Genomic DNA, 18,902 nt, shown 5'->3' on the forward strand with positions numbered 1-18,902 from the left:
GCCTCTCCCACGGCGAGTGCTCTCTGGTGGACGCTGACGTGCCATAGCCGTCTCACTCCCGCCCACTCCAGTTGTCCGCCCACGCACGTGCCTCGCCCTCAGGCTGCTTTATCCTTAGTATTTCAGTCTTTCCCTCAGGTCCCCACAAAGCAACCCAGCCACTTGCCACTGTCCACACATCTGCCTACGTCCTTACCTCAGGTCTCTCTTCTTTCCACGCGAAGTGGATGAGCACGCGTGCCCCCGAAACTGCCCGTCAGGAGGGCTTCCTCTCATCGTCCCTCAGGGCCACCCCGAGGGTGCAGCAGAAGTTCGTGTGCCGTTTGTACCCGCACACGAGCCCACCCATCTATGGAGCAAGCTCACCCACGTTCCTTCCTGTCAGGGACCCCCCCCCCCACCCGCGACTCCAGGTGCACCTAAAAGGGAGGCCCGGGTGCAGCAGTGGTGGGTGGTGTGGAGGCTCAGCCACCTGCTCAGGCAGCTCCGTCGCACCCCAGGCCTGACCCAGGCCCGATCTCAGGTGGGTCACTTCTATCTGCGAAGAATCCCCGCTGCACCCGACCAAACTCATAACGTGGTGGGTTTAAGGGACCACAGCTCGCGATGGGCCGTGCTGGTGGCTTCATCGCCAGGTGCCCCGGGGTTAGGCTTGGTGTCCCTGCCTTTGCCCAGCAGCCACGCAGGGGTTGCCTTTCCAGGGGCCTCGCTTCTCCGCTGCTGACGGCTGGGCCTGGCCATAACGCCGCGGTGGCTTTCCACCAGACACCTGTGCTGCCGGGGGTCCTGTGCTGCTCTGGGCCACCCAAGGCTGGCCGCTTCCTGTGCGTCTCTGGTTCAGAGTAGTCTTCCCAGTGGTGGGGCTTGTAGTCTCCAAAACCCAAAATGCCTACCAGGAGTTGTGTTTCCCTTTTAGGGACGAGAAGAGCAAGATACCGCATGGCTTGTGTCCTTCGGAGGGGCTGTGCCGACATCTCAAACCACTAGACCCTGAATAGTCTCACTAATACGACAGACCCCCGAACGTCACAGGCCGTGCCTCCCACGCTCTGGAGCATGTGTCTTACCCAGGTCGTCAAAGTACTCGCTTCTCACTGATTTGGTCTGATTAACACTGTGCCGTAAAGGCAGGGGACTGATGTGATGCTCAGCGGAACATCCACACGGTCCAGGCCCCTTGTCTATCGTGACAGAGGTGGTAGAGCTCACATGGCTCTAGGGAGAGAAACTGTGCACTGGTGTGGCCCCACGTGACTGCAAACTGCTTCTCAGCCCTTCTCCCAAGCGGTGGACACAGACACACCCACCAGACCAGAGGCTGCAGGTCGCGCCCCTGCGCCCCTGCCCACCTCCTCCGGCTGAGGCTCCACGGTCAGCACTTCCCTGCACCCGGGGCGACTTCCACACACTCGGCTGGGTTTGCAGTCGTCGCCCTCGTTCTTCAGCATCGTCCAGTTTCTGTCGGGCCAGACTGGGGCAGCACCTCTGTTTTTAGGATGGTGCTAATTTCGTCTCTTCCCCTTGGGACACAGCACTGGTGTTAATGCTTTACTCTGGCCAGGGCGGGAGTGAGGGACAATTTTAGGGACTTCCACTTGGACTCCCTCCCATGGGAACTGTTATCCTGCAAACTTTCATGTGCATGCCTGCTACCCTCTCTCTCGCCCCGCAGGTTAAGGAACCGATGTGCAAGGATGGGAGCTACCAAGGATGCTCATTTCAGCTACGCATTTGGGGTTCGGGAACATGGCTAGTGGACGAGACCAGGGCCCAGTGAGCCTGGACCAAGATCCATTTATTAATTAGCCTCATAGAACTCTACTCTAATAGGGGGTTAACGGTGCTCCAGGCACCCAGTACCAAGGTCAACTCAGACCCCAAGTCCATCCATCCTTGAAGAGTCTGAATGCTCCCCTTCCTCTTTGTAGGGTTATTCCCCGAGTGCATGGCCACTGGTCCCTCTGGGGTAAGGCGGGGCGTCACCACCATCTGTCCTGCTGTCCTGTTGCAGGCTTCTCCCTGCTGGGGACCTGACCTCTCCGGTCGATGTGTCCCAGGCCAGAAGCTGGCCCAGAACCAGCAACTGGGTGACAGTGTGTGCCGTCTATTGCAATGGCCGCCCTCAGCCTCGTCCGTCCATCCTTGCTCTGGTTCTGAGCGTACAGATTAGACAGCATCTTCTTGGCTGCCCAGCGGTCCGTCCCCCGGCGACTCCATGTTCTGGCAAGCGGTTCCGTAGCTCCATGTGAGTCCGGCGCCCGGTACTCCAGCTGTGTCTCTCATTTGCATAACTGGACTCACCTTGATTTGGACAGTTAAGCACTCCATGTGGAAATCCTTCCATCCGTGTCTGCCAGGAGTCTCAGCTCGCAGTAACCCTCCTACCCTGAGCCTGGCCCTGCAGAGAACAGCACTGTTGAGCTTTTCGCGGCTTTGGCTCCCATTTCACCACCGAGGCGCTTGTCACTCTGGTAGATGACGACTTCTCTGGGCCTCGGCCACACACGGGCACGCGCTCTCTGCTCTGACCATTTCCACCGCAGCATGTCCACCTTTCCGAGTCCTTCATTTGTTCCTCGATCACTTATCTCGGCAATCTGGGCATGGGACGCCCACCCTGCGTTTCCCAGCTCCAAGTGCCCGCCCACGAGCAAGGTCAGCCCACGTCCTGGGGCCCTTGCCCCGACCCTGCACCGTGGGGAAGTGCTTCTGCTTAATGAACGCCCCTTGGCTGACGTTATGGCCTGGCCCCTCGATCCGGAGCCCTAGAATCCAGTCCCGGTCACGCGCCCCGTATCCTGCTGGAACAGGTGGACGGCACTCAGACCCTCAGCCTGCAGATGTTTCTCCCTGGGCCCAGCCCTTCCCCGGCTGGGTAAGGTGTGCCAAGTGGTGGAAAGGGTAGGTCACGAGAGACATGTTAGTTTGCGCCATCCTGAGCAGGGTGGGGGAGAGGAGCGCGGCTACTTCCTCGGGCCCAGGGTGTGCCGGCAGGTGTCGGATACTAAGGTCTCGAGTCTAGTGCATCAGCCGAGAGGCTCCCCCCTCAAGTCTTAGGGTCATACTCCTGCCCACTCAGGGCTTCGACGTTGGCATGGCAGACTTCCTGGGGTTGAAAAATCTGAACATCTCTGGCCCCTTCATGCCTAAGCCCTGGGCGGCCCAGGTGCACCTGCTACGAGAGATGAGGTGTGTTTACACGCTGCCAAAGGCTCTCTGATTCGTATGCTTCACTTAAATCAGTGATTAATCACCTCCGCTGCTCATTATTCATCTCCTCTGAGTCCATCTCGCTCAGCAAGAGCCAACCACTTCCGCTGTCTCCAATAATCACGTCCTCTGAACCTCCACAATAGGAGGTATTAACCCTCCACTGCACCGCTGCACCTGCCAAGGGCTACGCAGACTCCAGCTACCCGGGGACAGAGTCCTCTCTGCCACGGGCAGTTGTCGGCTCCCAGCTCCCACCTTAGAGCCCACTTTCCCACGTCACTGCTGACATGGCCTGGTCAGATGTCCTAGGACACACGCACTGGGGATGTGTGGGAGAGCACTGTGGGCATCGGACCGGCCAAGGGGCGAGGTGAGCGGGGTCATGCAGAGCCCACGGGGAGTCCTGGAGCTGGCTGGTCCTGCACAGCGGCCCTGCCTTGGGGCCAGGGGCCAGACCTGTGCACCCTTCAGGGCCCGGTCACTGCATTTGGGCAGTCCTGGGGAAGGGGACAACTTTGGGTCCCCTTTGAGGCAATTCTTGGGGAGAGACACAGCTGTGAGCCAGCCACCCACAGTCAGCTGTCCTGACGGCTAGAGCAGGAGGGCCTGCGCCTGGGACCGGGGCCTGGAGGGGGGCTGGTGCCCTGCGGTGCGTCTGTAGGGAAATGCTGCAGGAGGAGGCTGGGATGCACCGAGAGAGGGTGGGCTCTCTGAATTCCAGGGCACGAGAGGACTGCAGGGGACCGAGAGAGGCCCTCCCGAGACAGAGACAGGCTGAGACGGACAGACCAGAAGACGCGGGCTTGAAAGCCAGGACAGGAGGTAAGGCTTTGCCCCTCCTGCGAAAGCTCTGGGGCTGTAAGGAGACCGTGCAGCCTCTAAGGGGTCCTAGTTCCCAAAGCGTCCCTTTAGCTGCTTGCTCTGGCCACTCACACACACCACTGTCCCCTCCCCCAGCGCGGCTCCCTTCAGACTGTCACTGCCCACAGTGGGGCATTCATGCCCCAGCCCTAAATAGTCCCACTGTTCCGCCTAACGAGAAGCAACGCCGATGCCCATGTCTGCTCCGAGAGCGCCATATTTCATCAGACCGGAGCCCTGCCGGCTCAGATTACTGCCGGAGACAATGTTCTGTAATCGGGTTGATTCACATGTCACGGGTATTTTAGCAAAACAGAAATGAATGGCCTGAGCCACCCTAGGAAGGAACGGGAGAGCCGGGTCCCGCCCAGGGGAAGTCATGCTTGCGCCGGCCACAGTTCTCCAGGGAGCTGACTCTGGTTCCCGACGTTTTCCCGACTTTAAGAAAGAGAATATGGGCTGAGCAGGAGTCACAAAGTGGGTAGTTATTTCCCTATAAAACGGTAACTCCACGGATGGATATTGCCAGAGCAAAAATAAAATCTGTCATTGATTATAAAGTCCTTTGTGCTTGTTATTTCGCAGATTTATTACACGTGGGCCCAGAGGCCTGGGAGGCCCTGGGATTCTTGTCTCCAGCGCCCAGCAGACCCTCAGCCCGTGCCCCACACGGGAGCAGGGACTCCCGGCATTTCTTTTGTCCTAAGCGCCATGCGCTTGGGAAAACGAGCTGAAGAGCTATGTGAACCCTCCGCCTAACTGACAGGGACCCCCAGATCGGGACAATAGAGGCTCATTGCTAGAGGTCTGCGACTCCCTAATCAGGGAAGCGTTCCTTCCCTTTTCCTTTTGTTTTGCTTCTCAGCTCTTGGCACTGAGCGCTGAGACACGCCTTTCGTCTGCAGAGCGAGGAATGGCCAGGCTGAACCTCTCACCGAATCTCCTAGAATCTGGGCTCACTTTCAATAGGCTCACATGGCTTTCGGGCGCACGAGCAATAAAAAGGAGCAGGGACACGGACCAGTGCTGTTCCGTTCCATCTCATGTTAAAACCTAATCAATGGACCTCGTAACACAGTGCTCTGGTCCCCACTTCAGAGTTGAAGAAACTGAGGTCCAGAGAAGGCAGGGAACTTGCTTGAGGTCGTAGGCTAGGTTTGCAGACGAAAATCGGGACACAGACCTCGTCCCGACGGACTCCAAAGATCACGCAGACCCTGGCAGTTCGAGAGTGCGCTGGTCTGAGGCCACAGACCTAGCCCAGAGCACAGGGGCTGAAACAGAGCCTGGGGTCAGCCTTTGCACGTAAACAGAGGCTACTGGGCTCCAAAGAGGCCATGGGGCTGACCCAGGGGGACAGAGCTCATCAGAGCCCCAAACTGACTCTCTCACAAATTAGCTGGACAAGCGCATGAGACAATTGTTCGGGAACATTTCGGGAGAGGTTCTGGATGAAAACAAACGTGTGCTTCTGAGTTTGCCTTCTCCTTTACCCAGGCGTCCAGCCTCAGAACTATTGGGCCTCCCACTCCTTCCTCTGGGTTTTCTGGGCTGAAGAAACCCCTGCCATCCCAGAGTGTGTGGCAGAGAGGCCCAGAAAACTGAGGGCCCCTCAAAGCCCCTCACCTCCCTGGAGAGAGCACCCCACCGCAATTGGCAAATTCAAGACCTCAGCACCCCTGGTAAGACTGGTTTCTGATACTCCCTGGACTAAGATGATTGTCGTAGGAAACTGTCAGAAATCACAGCTCTCAGGACCTGAATCCACAGTCTGCCATCTCAACTCTTATTTTGAGCTGCAGCCCGAGCTATGAAAAACAAAACATTCTCATTGGCAAGCTCTACAATTAGCCTCATTTCCACGAGCTGTTCTGCATGAGCTGAAATTGCACAGCGGTTGTTTCTAGCTCAGCCATGCTGCTCACAGGCCGTGCTGGGAGCCAGCAAGGATGTGACCCGGTGGTAATCTGAATTGCTTCACCAAACACATTTTTATCCCATCATCTCGGCTACATGAAAGGGGCCATAGTGCTCCAGTGTTCAAGCCTTTACAGTCCTGCTGTTCAGCAATAAAATGAGGCAAGAAATATTAGCCGTCCCCGGCTGATGCCTTAATTCTTTCCCAACAATGTCAGAGAATCTGTACCCAACAGGTTTTAGTGCTGGCTAAAGCCTGACCCTCTGGCTGGCTTGAATGGAGCGAGAATGAGTTAAGGAGAGCAAGAAGGCTTTAATGGACACAGAGAGAGAATAGCCCAGCTTGTCCCAACCTCCTGCAGACTCCTGCTCCTTTTCACAGGCCTCGATTGTGTACGGCCCCAGCAGAGACAAAACTACCCATGAGCAGAGGTTACCCCCAGCTGGTACAGGTCAGAGGAATTCTGGGGGAGTGGGGAGGGGGGCAAAGGGGAAGTGAGGGGCACTTGGAGAAGAAGGGATGTGGGGTTGGGGTGGGGGAGGGAGCAGTAAAAGATGGTGTGAATCATCTGTAAGGAGAGAGTCACCAGGTCCAAGACTGGGACTTGGTCACCTCCAGCCCTCTCTGAGAACTGTTTCGGAGAACAAATGGGAGCTGTAGGGAAGGGACGCTGAATGTGGTGTGCTTCGTGATCAAAATAAAGAAAACGTTCCTCTAGAGTTTTCCAGAAACTCCAGGCCTAAGGTTCAGAGGCTGTCAATAGGATGACCTCCAGTTGGACACTGCGAGGTTTTTAAAAATGACAAATGGCTTGTGCTTGACACGCCCACAGAAGCTTTCTGCAGCAATTTTTCAGTTATTGCCTCGCGCGCTCTCCAAGAAAGTAGCCATGTTGGCTCAGGGGACCCAGAGTTAGCGAGGGAAGGGGACAGCGTGTTCACAGGGCTGCACACAGTCCTCTGAAGTGCAGAGAGCAGCATCCCGGATCCAGGGGAAGAGCATGCTTTAAAGGGGCCTCCCCCCCCAGGACTCGGACCCTTCCGTGCAGCCCCCCCCCCCCAGGACTCGGACCCTTCGTGCAGGCCCGGGACTCCTTCCTCAAGGTGAGGACGGGGTAGAGCTTCCTCAGAAGGTTCCATTCAATAACTAGCAGAGGGCACAAGTACTTCAATTTTAAAATAGTGACAAGCCAAAAAGGTATTTTGAGAAATCTGAAACAATCCTCATAGGATATGAAAATATCTGTGCATGGTGGGCACAGGTATGGTCAATCCCACTGTGGTTGGCTGCCTGCCAATATTGGTTTCAGCTACAGGTTAATGAAAATAGAAAAACGAGGAAGGGGGAAGAAAAGAAAGATGTAATTTCCCCCACTCAAATTCCCAGAGTCCCTGAGATCCTATCCACTGATGAGAATCCCCCTGAAGGCAAGACGGATGGAGCCAGGGCCTCCCGCGCAGGGCTGAGCCCCGGCAGGGATTCGACACCCTCACTCCATCCTGAAACCTTGGGAGCCACTGCTTCGCTCCTCTGCTGGGGCTTTGGAAACCGTCTGTAACGCCGGTTGAGACCATGTCCTTTTCCAGGGCAATCGGATGACTGCATGTCCAAAGTCCAAAGATCAGCAAGGACCTTTGATGTGTTCCTTCGACAACTGGGATCATTGTCTCCAAATCCAGGGACAGTTAACAGACTAACTGAACTTTAATCACCATCTTGTTCCAGTTGCCCTGGCTGGTTGAGCTTTGGGGGTAGGGTTTTATTCCTCCCAGAGGCTGCCCTGGGACGGTCAGTCCCCGTCCCCCTCAGCTTGCCTTTGGGACACACAGTGGCTCAGAGGCAACTGGGCTTCACACACATCACCTCTCTGGTCCTCACGGGGGAGCTGTCACAGAGCCATCGCATGCCATTGCAGGGGCAACCCGGCAGGCGGGCCCCCTCGAAAGCCCCCTGCCCCAGCCCCGACCAAGCTTTGGCGCCAACACCCAGGAGCCGCCAGGGTCGCGATTCTCCGGTTCCGGGCGGGGCGCGGGGAGCGCGCTGGCCCACGCCCACGCCCACGCCCCCCACACTCCCGGCCCACACTGGAGCGCACACCCTGCGCGCGCGCGCACCGCCACAGAAGGGCGCACGCACCCGCCGCGGGTCAGGCACTGCCGTGTGGCGGCGGCCCCAGTAGCCCGGACGCGCCGCCGGGTCCCCCCAGGGCGCTGCTGGCCGCCCCGCCCCGCCCCGCTCCTCCCCTCGAGCCCGCCGAGCCCGCCGCTCCGTGTGCTGCAAAGTTCCGCGGCGCGAGTCCGTGGAGGCAGCGCCGGCTCGGGCTGGGCTCCGCTCCGCGCTCCCGGGACGGCCGTGCCCGCTGGCCTGGAGCTGGGGCGGCGGACGGACTGCGCGCTAGGTTGCCCGCCCAGCTCGGCCCCGCACCCCACGACCGGCTGCCCTGTGCCCTCCACCCGCAGTCAGCCCGCAGCCTCCGGTGCACCCGCGCTCTCCCTCCCTGCCGGCTCCGGCCCTTCGCCGCCGCCACCCAGCATGGCCCGTGGCCCCGCTCAGACCAGCCCGGGACCTGGGTCCCAACTGCTGCCGCTGCTGCCTTTGCTTCTGCTGCTGCTCCGGGACGCGGGCGGCAGCCACACGGCCCCCGCGGGGTCCACCCTGCCCGGGGCCGCCGACGGCCTGGCCGGGGACAAGGACCCCCTGGGGGACACGGCCGCCGCTCTGGGCCCTGGAGCCCAGGACATGGTCGCTGTCCACATGCTCAGGCTTTATGAGAAATACAGCCGAAGGGGCGCGCGGCCTGGAGGGGGCAACACGGTCCGCAGCTTCAGGCCCCGGTTGGGTAAGTAGAGGGGGTCCCTGGGCCCCTTCTTCTCATGCTTCCCTTTCCTAACTTATTCGTCCTCCTACCCCTGTGTCTCCGCTTTTCCTCTTCCTCGTTTTCATTGTTTCATTCATTCTTTCATTCGCTGTTCACCAAGTGCTTCATGCCAGTCCCGAGCTCCAGCGGGGTCACTGAAGTAGCACCGAGTGACAGTTCCTGCCGGGGGTGCCGCAAACCTGGAAGGGTGTCCCACTTGCCGGACAAAGACCAGCCCATACACAAGGCTTTAAGCACAGGATGGAGACGGACTAGTTTGGGGAAGCTCGTGGCTGGGGGACCATGTCACAGGGATCAGCTGCGTTGGCTCTTGACAGATGAGGAGGGCACTGAGCAGGGCAGCCCTGCTAGGAGCCCCGGCAACTGGCCCCGACAGAGGGTGTGACCTGTGGCAGGGGAAGCAGGGGCCTGAGAAGGGCCTTTGGTGCCTCGCCTCGGGGGAACAGGATTGAGGCCCGCGGGGCACTGGCCTGGCATGTTCGAACTGTGGGGGTTTGAGGAAGGGTCCAAAAGCTGGGGCAGGGGCACCCCACCACCTGGGCAGATCCTTTCTCTTCTCCCCACACCCTGAATGGGTCTGCACAGACACACTTGCATAGCCCCCCTGTCCTGCTCAGAGCACCACCAGACGACAGCCTCAGCTGTCTGTCCACCTGGCTGGCCTGCCTCTTCAGGCCCCGGGGTGCAGCCTGGTGCCAGGGGTGGTGGGCGACCCTGGTTGTCATGGAGACTGCTCACGTCACAGAGTTCCATTCCAGAAAATGTGTGTAGGGTGCTCTGCAGCCCTTGTCGGGGAAGAGTCCATTCGTCAGAAGAAAAACGTCCAGGAACAAGCTCAACTTTGGGACCAGACATCCTGGGGTCAGATCTGCCATCTGTGGATCACTGGCTGTGTGACTCAAGCAGCACTGTGGCCTCGGAGCCAGGCATGGGAAGCACGGCCACACATAACCGTGCAGTGGGCAGGGCCTGCCTCGGAGAGGCCCACTCCCCGCCCTGCGCGGAGCGGACTCAGGTGGGCTCCGGGCCAGCCAGCTCTAACTCTGCGCTCGCTGTACCTGTTAGTTGCCACCTGGGGTCTGTTTCTGCAGTATCATTGTTAAAGCAAAGCCACTCAGACGTCATCTAGCGAGGATGTGACCTCGGGGAAGCATTCAGGTTCTGTGGACTTGAGTGTATCCGTCGACAGACAGGAAGTTCGTGCAGTATCTTCCCTGTGGGGTTGCAGAGAAGGTGAGATGAGGTGATGTGTGTCGCCCCAGCCCAGCCCTGGCCAGAGTGGGTGCTGGTGCCTGCTGGTCCTCTGGGGGCACAAAGCCCGTGAGCATAAAGGTGTAGGCTCGACCTTGCACCTGCTGAGTCCGCCCTCACAGCCCTGCGGTGGAGGAGAGCACGGCTGGCGAGGGCATCGCTGAAATGGGAGGCGCACCCCGGCGAGCCCACGAACGTGCACACGGGATGGACGTGCACAGTTTAACCGTTTTCACAGGACCAGGGTAGTACCAATAACAGTGAGTGAAGCAAGCACAGCATGTTAGCCCCGAGAAGACTTGGGCCCGCCCTGCAGATCCAGCCCTCCCATTTTACAGAGGAGAAAACCGAGGCAGGGACCGGGCAGTTCACTGTGGCAATGATCGGCAGCTCCCATCGGTTAGGCCAATGCTGTTTGCGCTGCTGTCTCCCTCCCCCAGCTCCATCGGAACTAAGGCAGGGCTTGAGAGACTGAGGGTAGAACAGAGTCTGGGAGATTACCCTGGACCAGCCCAGGGCTGGGCGTCTGGCATCTGGTGTGGAACATTCACAGCCACTCCTGGCTGTGCGCTGGGATGCGTGTCCCTCCACCTCTCTGAGCAGCGGTTCCTTGTGTGCACAGCAGGGATCTGGGGATCTGGTGGGGTGTGGAGGATGGGGGCCAGGCACAGAGCAGGCCCCCGGCAGCCTTGTTTCTGGTCCCCACCTTGATTCACTTCAGTTGTTCGTACCCAGCCGCCCTCCAGCCCTCTTAGGTCCCTGCTTCCAGACCCAGCCGTGTGGAGGCATGAGCCTGGGCAGGGATCCCTCATCTTATGAATGAGGCAAAAACGTGGGGGCTTCAGCTCCGGGACCAGCCTGCTGTGACCGGGTGGCCTCCGCTGCCTCGGGTGGTGCCTCCCGCTGAACCGCAGGGACCTCCGGGCACCAGTCCGGCCGCCCTCGGAGCTGCGTGGCTCACGGGCTGCGGGCAGCAGAGCTCAGGCACCCAGTGCAGGCTGGGAGCTGGTCTCATGGGGTCCAGGAATGACCAGGGACTGAGCTTGCAATGACTCAACTCTTTTTGTTCTGCAATTGGGCCAATCATTCTCCCTTTTAGAAGGTTTTCTAAATTATCCAAAATATGTCAAGTGTCAAACAATGCCTGAGACGTGTAAGTGCCAATCATTTAATTTAGCTCCTACTATCATCCCTGCAGCCCCCTGCCCTCCGTGCCATCCCGCCTGAGTATGCTTGTTCCCCCTTGGGTCTGCACCAGTGGAGAGACCTCTGGGCCTGACCCTGAGGGTCCACAGCAGGCACTGTGCCCCCAGCCACCTGTTTAAATCCAGTGCTCCACCCACTTATGCAGTGTCTTGCAGCTTGATTCACCTCCAAAAGGAGGCACTCACACAGACCTGTCTGTCAGCACTGCCGAAAGCCACATTCCTGCCGGTTCTCCCATCTCTCCTGAGCGCCCAGGTGGTGCTGTGCACTCGCTCCCTGGGGCGCAGCCGGTGAGCCCGCCCAGAACAGCCCAGGAGCTGCCCGAAGGTGGGAGTGAACAGAGGAAGGGGCTGTGGGGGTCTGATGGAGTGACCAAGCTGGGGTGTGGCTGGGGAGCGCGAGGGACAGTGAGGAAGGGGCACTGGAGAGGGACCAGTGAGCAGGTGAGACCCCAGACGGGGGAAGGGCAGGTGACGCCGAGCCAGCTGTACTGGAGCGGTGCACGTGTGTCTGCACCTGTGCGCACTTTGGGTCAGTGAGGAAATGCGGCGGGGCGACAGGCAGGAATCGAGGGGCCAGTGGGCGATGACTGACCATCAAGAGCCCAGGGTATCCCCGAGGCAATGGGGGGCTATACAGTGTCTGTGGAGTGAGGGTGGGGGGATGGAGAAGGGAAGAGGGAGGAAGGGGAGGAAAGGGAGAGAGGAGAGAGTTGGAAAGCGGGGGAGGGGGGAGAAAGATTATCAAAGAAGTGCTTACTTACTGGGGAAAGTCTAGAAATCATAGAAAATCACAGTAAAGAAGAGAACTCATCCCTAATCACACACTCAGACATAACCAGAGCTCATCTTTTGGTGGAGCACATAGGTTTTAGAATCATATTTTCAACATGCAAGTAAAAACGGTTACATCTGAATTTGAAGTTACCTTTTTTTTTCTTCATGACCAGTAACCCGGGTATTACTGGCTATTTGCACATGTTTTGTAGAAACTGCTCCTTGTGATTGGGATTCTTGTCTTTTTCTTACTGCTGTGTGGGGTTCCTCGTGGACTGAGGACATCCACCCTTCTCTGTAACGGATGATTTCCTTGTGAGGCGTGCGTGTGACCTGAGGGCGGGTGGTGCTCGGGTCCCGTGGCCGTGGAGGCCACGCCCTGGGAGAAGCCGTGCTGGAGGGCTGCAGACGTCAGGCCGGCTGTGGACAAGCAGGCTGCAAAGCCACGGGGAGCTGGGATCGGTTAGACGCAGGAGGGGAAGAGGCCTGGAGAACCCCCAGGCTCCTGGGCGGGGAGGGAACAGGTGCCCATGCCTGTCGGTGGGCACGGTGCCCTGGGAGCAGCAGTAGCTCCTGACGCCACAGGGCAGGGCGCTCGGAGCACGTGCCGGTGCCAGCGCCACGGAGATGACCTCATAGCCCCAGGCGGTGGGCACACACGTTCTGCCCAATTTACTGGGGAGGAGACTGAGGCTCGGAGCGGGTCCATGACTGCGGGAGGCCCCGGAGCTCATCAACGAGACAAGCAGGGTTTAAACCCTGACTCAGGGCCTGCCTGCTAGTCCTGTGTCTGCAGCACCCCTGACGGGCCAGCACTTCCTTCCTCAGCGTCTTCCGCAGGGTTCTCGCCCTGGTCGCCCCGATGGCTGTTTCGGGGCGATGGATGGCAGAGCGTGTCTGTGGGGTAGAGCCCCCTCGCCCACCGCGGTAGACAGACCTAGAACAGACCCAGTCTTCCCCACTGCTCAGTTTTCTGAGCACTGATTGTCACTGGGCCTTGTGCGGGCATCGAGGACACAGCAGTGTCCGGGGCTGGCAAAGCCCCTACTGTCTTGGAGCCTGTGTTCTTGGGGAGAGAGGAACCCCAACACAGAAACCGATATCAGGACACTGGGAAGCGACCTGGAGACACAGGCAGCAGGGTGTCATGGAGACGCATAGCAGCGGGGGAGGGGCTGTGTCATCAGTGAACTTTCACCCCACCCACAGGTCACTCCAATGCTGCAGGTCACAGCCACCACCCAGCGGTGCTGCCCAAACTCCTCGGAGGTTGGAACGCCTGGGGTGCTGGTGAAAACACCGGTCCCTGGGCCCCGCTGTTCCAGGCTGTCAGTCACATCCAGGGCGGGAAGGCAGTGGCCGGGCTCCGGGAAACGCAGGCTCTGGACACTCAAGGCGGCGGTGTTTGGGGAGCCAAGTTCAAAGGCGCATTCAGACCGGGCTCCTTGTGTGGGGAGCAGGCCACACCTTGCTGGGGGCGTGGGGCCGGCACAACTCTGCGAGCTTGTACCGAGGAGTAGACAAGGCAGGATCTTCACTGGCGTGTCCCCTACGCGGTGACTGGCATTTTCCGTAGATGTGTTTTTTCCTTCCTTCCTGTCTCTTGATAGTCCCTTCTGAGTAGGTGCAAATTCCCAGTTGAATGATGTCTCCTTCCCAACATAATCAGTTAACCTTCAAATGAAGAATTTCGTTAAAAAACATCCCAGCTGACCCAGGGGTGCAGGTGTCAGGGAGCCTGTGGCCCCCGCGCAGCCCTGTGGAGCCGAGTCCCGGCGCACAAGCACAGTCCCACGCTCCGGCGCTCGCGTCCTCCCCCACTTTGCCCGCACACAGGGGAGCAGGACCTAGCCAGCAGGAGGGAGGCAGCCTGCCCAGCAGCTCCGGCCCCTGCTCCTCCGCAGCATCTCAAGTAGGCCTCAGGAGCCAGCCCCCCTTCCCACACACCCCTAGGGAGGCTTGGCCATTCAGAGGACTCGTGCTGCAGGCCAGGAAGCTTCCTGCGGCTGCAGACCAGGGGGCTTCGTCCTGGGGCGCTCGGGGTACACTTGGTAGAACCAGGAGAGAAGGAAGGAGGGTGGTGGGCAGCCCCAGGATGCAGGGCCAGAGCATGCTCCAGCTCAGATGTGCCGGTTAGGGCACCCCAGGCCCTGTCATGGTTTGGGCCTCTGGAGCACCCTGGACGTTGGAACTTTTGCTGAGGGACCTTGTGCAGCCCTGATTTCTCTCTTTGTAAAAGTGTTTCCTGTAGAACAAGCTGAGAAGCCACGGGACAGCCAGGCCAGAGCGTGTCGGCTGGTCGAGCGTTGTCCTGTGCATAGACAGGTTGCCGGTTGGATTCCAGGTCAGGGCACGTGTGTGGTTGTGGGTTCGATCCCAGTCGGAGCAGCAGACAGCGTTTCTCTCCCACATCTCTCTGTCTCTCCCTCTGTCTCGGCAGGTCCTCGGGGGAGGATTAGACATAAACAAGCCATTTGGGCAGAACCAGCAGCAGGTGCCCAGAGGGCTGTGTTTGTGGCCATTTTCCCCTGGAAGGCGCTCAGGGTGCAGGGGCATACGGCTTAGCTACTGTATCACCTCATTGGGAAGAACAGCTGCATCTAATGTCCATAAGAAGAGGGCTGAGAAAACACAGGAGGGGCTGCTGTCAGCAGTGCTTGCACCCCACTCCAACCACGCAGAACCCCGATCCCCCCTGTGTCATTAGAGAAGGTGGAGGAGATCATGTGGTCATTGAGAGGCAGGGGGGAGGGCTGGCAGGAGCTTCGGGCCCAGAGCCTGAGCACCTGCCCTGGCTGCTGCTGCCTCCTTGTTTGCAGTGGGATGTCCAGTCTCCAGCCTCTGTGACATTAGTGTCTCCTCCTTCCTTGAGCACGGCAGAGGGCGCCCTCGTCAGTTTGACGTGAGCATTGCAGCAGGGCAGCCGGCTGGGTGGCAGCGCCCCCTACAGGGGTGTTCCTCTTCCAGCCCAGCCCTGGGGGCCTAGGCAGGAGCGAACCTAACAGGCTGTGTGGTCTGTCCTTCCCTCGCAGAAGTGGTCAACCAGCGGGCCCTGTATCTCTTCAACCTGACCTCCATGCAGGACTCGGAAATGATCCTCACGGCCACCTTCCACTTCTACGCGGAGCCGCGGTGGCCCCGCGCTCACGAGCTGCCCTGCAAGCAGCGGGCCAGGAGCGCGTCCTGCCGCCTGCTGCCCCCGGGGCCGCCCGGCCGCCAGCACCTGCTGTTCCGCAGCCTGTCACAGAACACAGCCACGCAGGGGCTGCTCCGCGCCGTCGTGGCCCTGGCGCCGCCGCCCCGGGGCCTGTGGCAGGCCAAGGACATCTCCCCCATCGTCAAGGCCGCCCGCCGGGACGGAGAATTGCTTCTGTCTGCTGAGCTGGACTCTGGGGAGGAGGACCCCGGGGTGCCCAGGCCCGGCGCCCACGCGCCCTACATCCTCGTCTCTGCCGACGACCTGGCCATCTCGGAGCCCAACAGCGTGGCGGTGACGCTGCAGAGGTACGACCCCTTCCAGGCTGGAGACCCCGAGCCCGGCGCAGCCCCCAACAGCTCCGCAGATCCCCGCGTCCGGCGGGCCACCCCGGCCACGGGGCCCCTCCAGGACAACGAGCTGCCAGGGCTGGACGAGAAGCCAGTACGGGGCACCCACGCGCAGCACTACCACCGGCAGGAAGTGTGGCCCAGCCCCTTCCGGACCCTGAAGCCCCGGCCGGGGCGCAAGGACCGCCGGCGCAAGGGCCAGGACGTGTTCATGGCCTCGTCACAGGTGCTGCACTTCGATGAGAAGACGATGCAGAAAGCCCGGCGGAGGCAGTGGGACGAGCCGAGGGTCTGCTCCCGCCGGTACCTGAAGGTGGACTTTGCAGACATTGGGTGGAATGAGTGGATCATCTCGCCCAAGTCGTTCGACGCCTACTACTGCGCCGGCGCCTGCGAGTTCCCCATGCCCAAGGTAGGGTGTGCGTGGCTGTTGTCTGACCCGCTCCGCTCTACCCTGTAGCAAGTCCCTCTGCCCCGTGACCTCTGTGTCCTGTCTGCAGAACAGGGTAACAACACTTCCCATTCGTGGGAGGCTGGGAATAGGGGGGTAAAACCCACAGGCGGATAGAGTCGGGCTGTGCTTTGGAAACAATGACTTGGTTGAATTTACATTTCGCATCAGAACATTGGTGCTTTGCAAAGGGGAGACAGAACGTGTCTCCTTGAGTATGTCCTCCCGCAAAGCAAAGCAGCCGCCTGCGCTGCTTGAGCAGATGCTGCCCCCTGTAGACAGGTCTTCGCAGCGCCTCCTGACAAGACTCTTGCATTTGCTCTCACCTGGACCTCGGAGGGAGCACCGGTCTGTGACCAGCACAGAGCGGGTTTCAGGGGCTGCTCAGGGCAGGGCCCCGCAGGACACCAGTCCTCAGTGTGCGGGAGTCGGCAGTGGGCAGTGTGGACGCTGTGCTGGAGGCGTTGGCAGCCTCGCCTTCCTCCACCCTGTGGCTCTGTCCCTGGCCTCCCCGCCTGGGCTGCGGTGGGCTGGCGGCCAGCTGATGCCGGTCTCGGCACACAGCACACCGCCCCTCCCGCTCAGCTCCTCTGCTGAGTGTCAGGTGCTGCCTTCCCTTCCAACGCAGGAAGTCCGTGCACGGACCTAATCCGCACCTCCATAAATCAGCCGCAGGGAACCCAGGCCTGGACGCGGGGCGGCATTCCCCTACTTGGGACGAAGGGCTTCTCCTCAAAGCCCTGCACGAGAAAGGGCGGGAGGTGCCCTGCAGAGACAGCGTCTGCTGGCCGGGTCCGCTGGCTGACCTCGTACTTGCCTTGTCAGCCTGGCTGGCTGCCGTCCCACCTTCCCCGACACCTGCCTGAATCTCACAGATCACATGTCCCTGCCTCCCTCCCTGCCTGCTTTGCACACAGGGCCTCCCTCCAACACAGTGTCCAGGCAGCTCTGGTGGGCAGCAGCTGAGCCTGTTCGCCTGGGCACCTGTGCTAAGGGGCAGCTTCTCTGTGCTGCTTGACCCAGAGCCCCTGGTGCGGAGGCCGCCTGGGGGAGGGGAGGGCCGGCCTGGCCCCGGGCAGCAGGGTTCCCAGGCTCGGCTATGCTACTGGAGGAGTCTCGGTCAAGTGTCTCAGTCAAGTGTCTCAGTCATTTTAAGCCTCGGTTTCTTCACCATAAAATGTAGGTAACACCCACCCCTGACATGATCACAACATGGGGTGATGCCGGTGACACAGCCCCCAACACGGCAGTCAGACCAGCCCAGGAATGTCAGTCCCCCCATCAAGCTGACACAGCCCGTGTGCAGGCCCCCCTCCTGCACGCGAAGATGTGTGCTCCTCAGGCTGGAACCCGGGCGGCTGTGGCCCCAGGCCCACCTGCAGGCCCCCCTCTGAAAGCTCCGGGGTTCCAGGTGCCCCGAGCGGCAGTGCCATGTGGGCGAGGGGCGTCCCCTGCGAGGCCTGCGGGAAGACAGGAGGCTCTTGCAGACCTCCCGGGGTTCGCCTGCGGCTGACTTCGGAGGAGGGGGTGCCAGCCCTGGAGTCTCCTTTCCTTCTAGGCCGGAGCCTGTCCTGAGGGCTGTGTCCAGGACGGGCAGATGGCACAGTGGGTGGGCGAGGGCAGTGCGCTGAGCTAACCACGCCCCTTCCCACCTGGCAGGTCGTCCGCCCGTCCAATCACGCCACCATCCAGAGCATCGTCAGGGCCGTGGGCATCGTCCCGGGCATCCCGGAGCCCTGCTGCGTTCCAGACAAGATGAACTCCCTTGGGGTCCTCTTCCTGGATGAGAACCGGAATGTGGTTCTGAAAGTGTACCCCAACATGTCTGTGGAGACCTGTGCTTGCCGGTAAGACCAGCCACGCCAGGGTGGAAGAAGACCTCCCGCCACGCTCCACGGGCCGGCGTCCTCAGCCCCAGAGTGCGAGCCAGACGAGGGGTGCGGCTGCAATGGCAGGACAGAGCTCACAGGCAGCCTTGCTGGGCCAGGAGGATCTGTCCCCAGGGCGTCATTCTGGGCTTTTTATCGCTAGTGACTGAGCCCCTAACATGCCAGCCTCAGTGCCTGAAGGAACCTGCAGGTCAGCCTGGCCTGAAGGCTCCCCACGGCCCACCCCCCGTGCCCTGAAGGCCTGCAGATGGGATGTGTCCACACTGTCGTGTTGTGTGGTCATCATCTCAGAGCCTTCAAAGAAGACTGCACACCGGGGCCACGCGCCCCTTCCACGTGGACACGGCCTTGTTTAAACAATCACTTTAAGACACTTCGGGCCACACAGTGATGCTGGAAAACAGGGCCTAAATCATGGTAAAAACGGATGTTTTCTTTCAAACTTCACTGCAAAAGCTTTTATACACACGATATGCACATATAACCAATTGTGGTTTCTCTTTCTTAATATATATTTTATTTTAAAACAGAAAGAGGGGAGTCGTAACCGTTCCCCACAGAGGTGATCATGCTGGTTAAGTGTTCATCGTTTATACCTGCTTACGGAAATAACACACAGTCACATCTTGGAATACTAAAAATAAGCGAGATTTTTATATTTTTATAAATTATACTTTCTATACTGTAGATTGTGTACGTTATGTGTTTTTATGGAAAGCTAATAAATTAGAGGTACCTTGGTATCTTGAAAACCGAATGTCACCCACTCCAGCATGCTGATGGGTCCCACCTGGAAGCATGCCATCTGGGTGGCTGCTGGGGGCACGGCCTCCTTGAGGATCAGCGGGGGACCCCTGCCCCAGGCCGGCTCCTCACTCTCTTGTCTCTTCCCCAAACTCTGGAACCCAGCAGC

The 18,902-nt window shown here is 59.7% G+C and overlaps 1 protein-coding gene across 1 annotated transcript; it reads left to right on the forward strand.

Annotated features, from left to right (window-relative positions):
- The first annotated feature begins 8,524 nt into the window (after window positions 1-8,524).
- On the forward strand, window positions 8,525-17,951 carry GDF10 (growth differentiation factor 10). The gene is made up of 3 exons (XM_036265977.1): window positions 8,525-8,831; window positions 15,136-16,061; window positions 17,760-17,951. Exons 1-3 carry the CDS (start codon window positions 8,525-8,527, stop codon window positions 17,949-17,951), a joined length of 1,425 nt encoding a protein of 474 aa, XP_036121870.1.
- Window positions 17,952-18,902: the final 951 nt, after the last annotated feature.

This window comes from Molossus molossus, unplaced genomic scaffold (genome assembly GCF_014108415.1).
Source record: "Molossus molossus isolate mMolMol1 unplaced genomic scaffold, mMolMol1.p scaffold_m16_p_17, whole genome shotgun sequence".
Taxonomy (NCBI): Eukaryota; Metazoa; Chordata; class Mammalia; order Chiroptera; family Molossidae; genus Molossus; species Molossus molossus.

What these genes read in the sequence shown, in the direction of transcription:
- GDF10 (XM_036265977.1), top strand. Translation starts at nt 8,525, where the DNA reads ATGGCCCGTGGCCCCGCTCAGACCAGCCCGGGACCTGGGTCCCAACTG. An exon ending in CAGCTTCAGGCCCCGGTTGG is followed by an intron (nt 8,832 to 15,135) that starts GTAAGTAGAGGG and finishes CTTCCCTCGCAG; the next exon opens with AAGTGGTCAACCAGCGGGCC. An exon ending in GCGAGTTCCCCATGCCCAAG is followed by an intron (nt 16,062 to 17,759) that starts GTAGGGTGTGCG and finishes CCCACCTGGCAG; the next exon opens with GTCGTCCGCCCGTCCAATCA.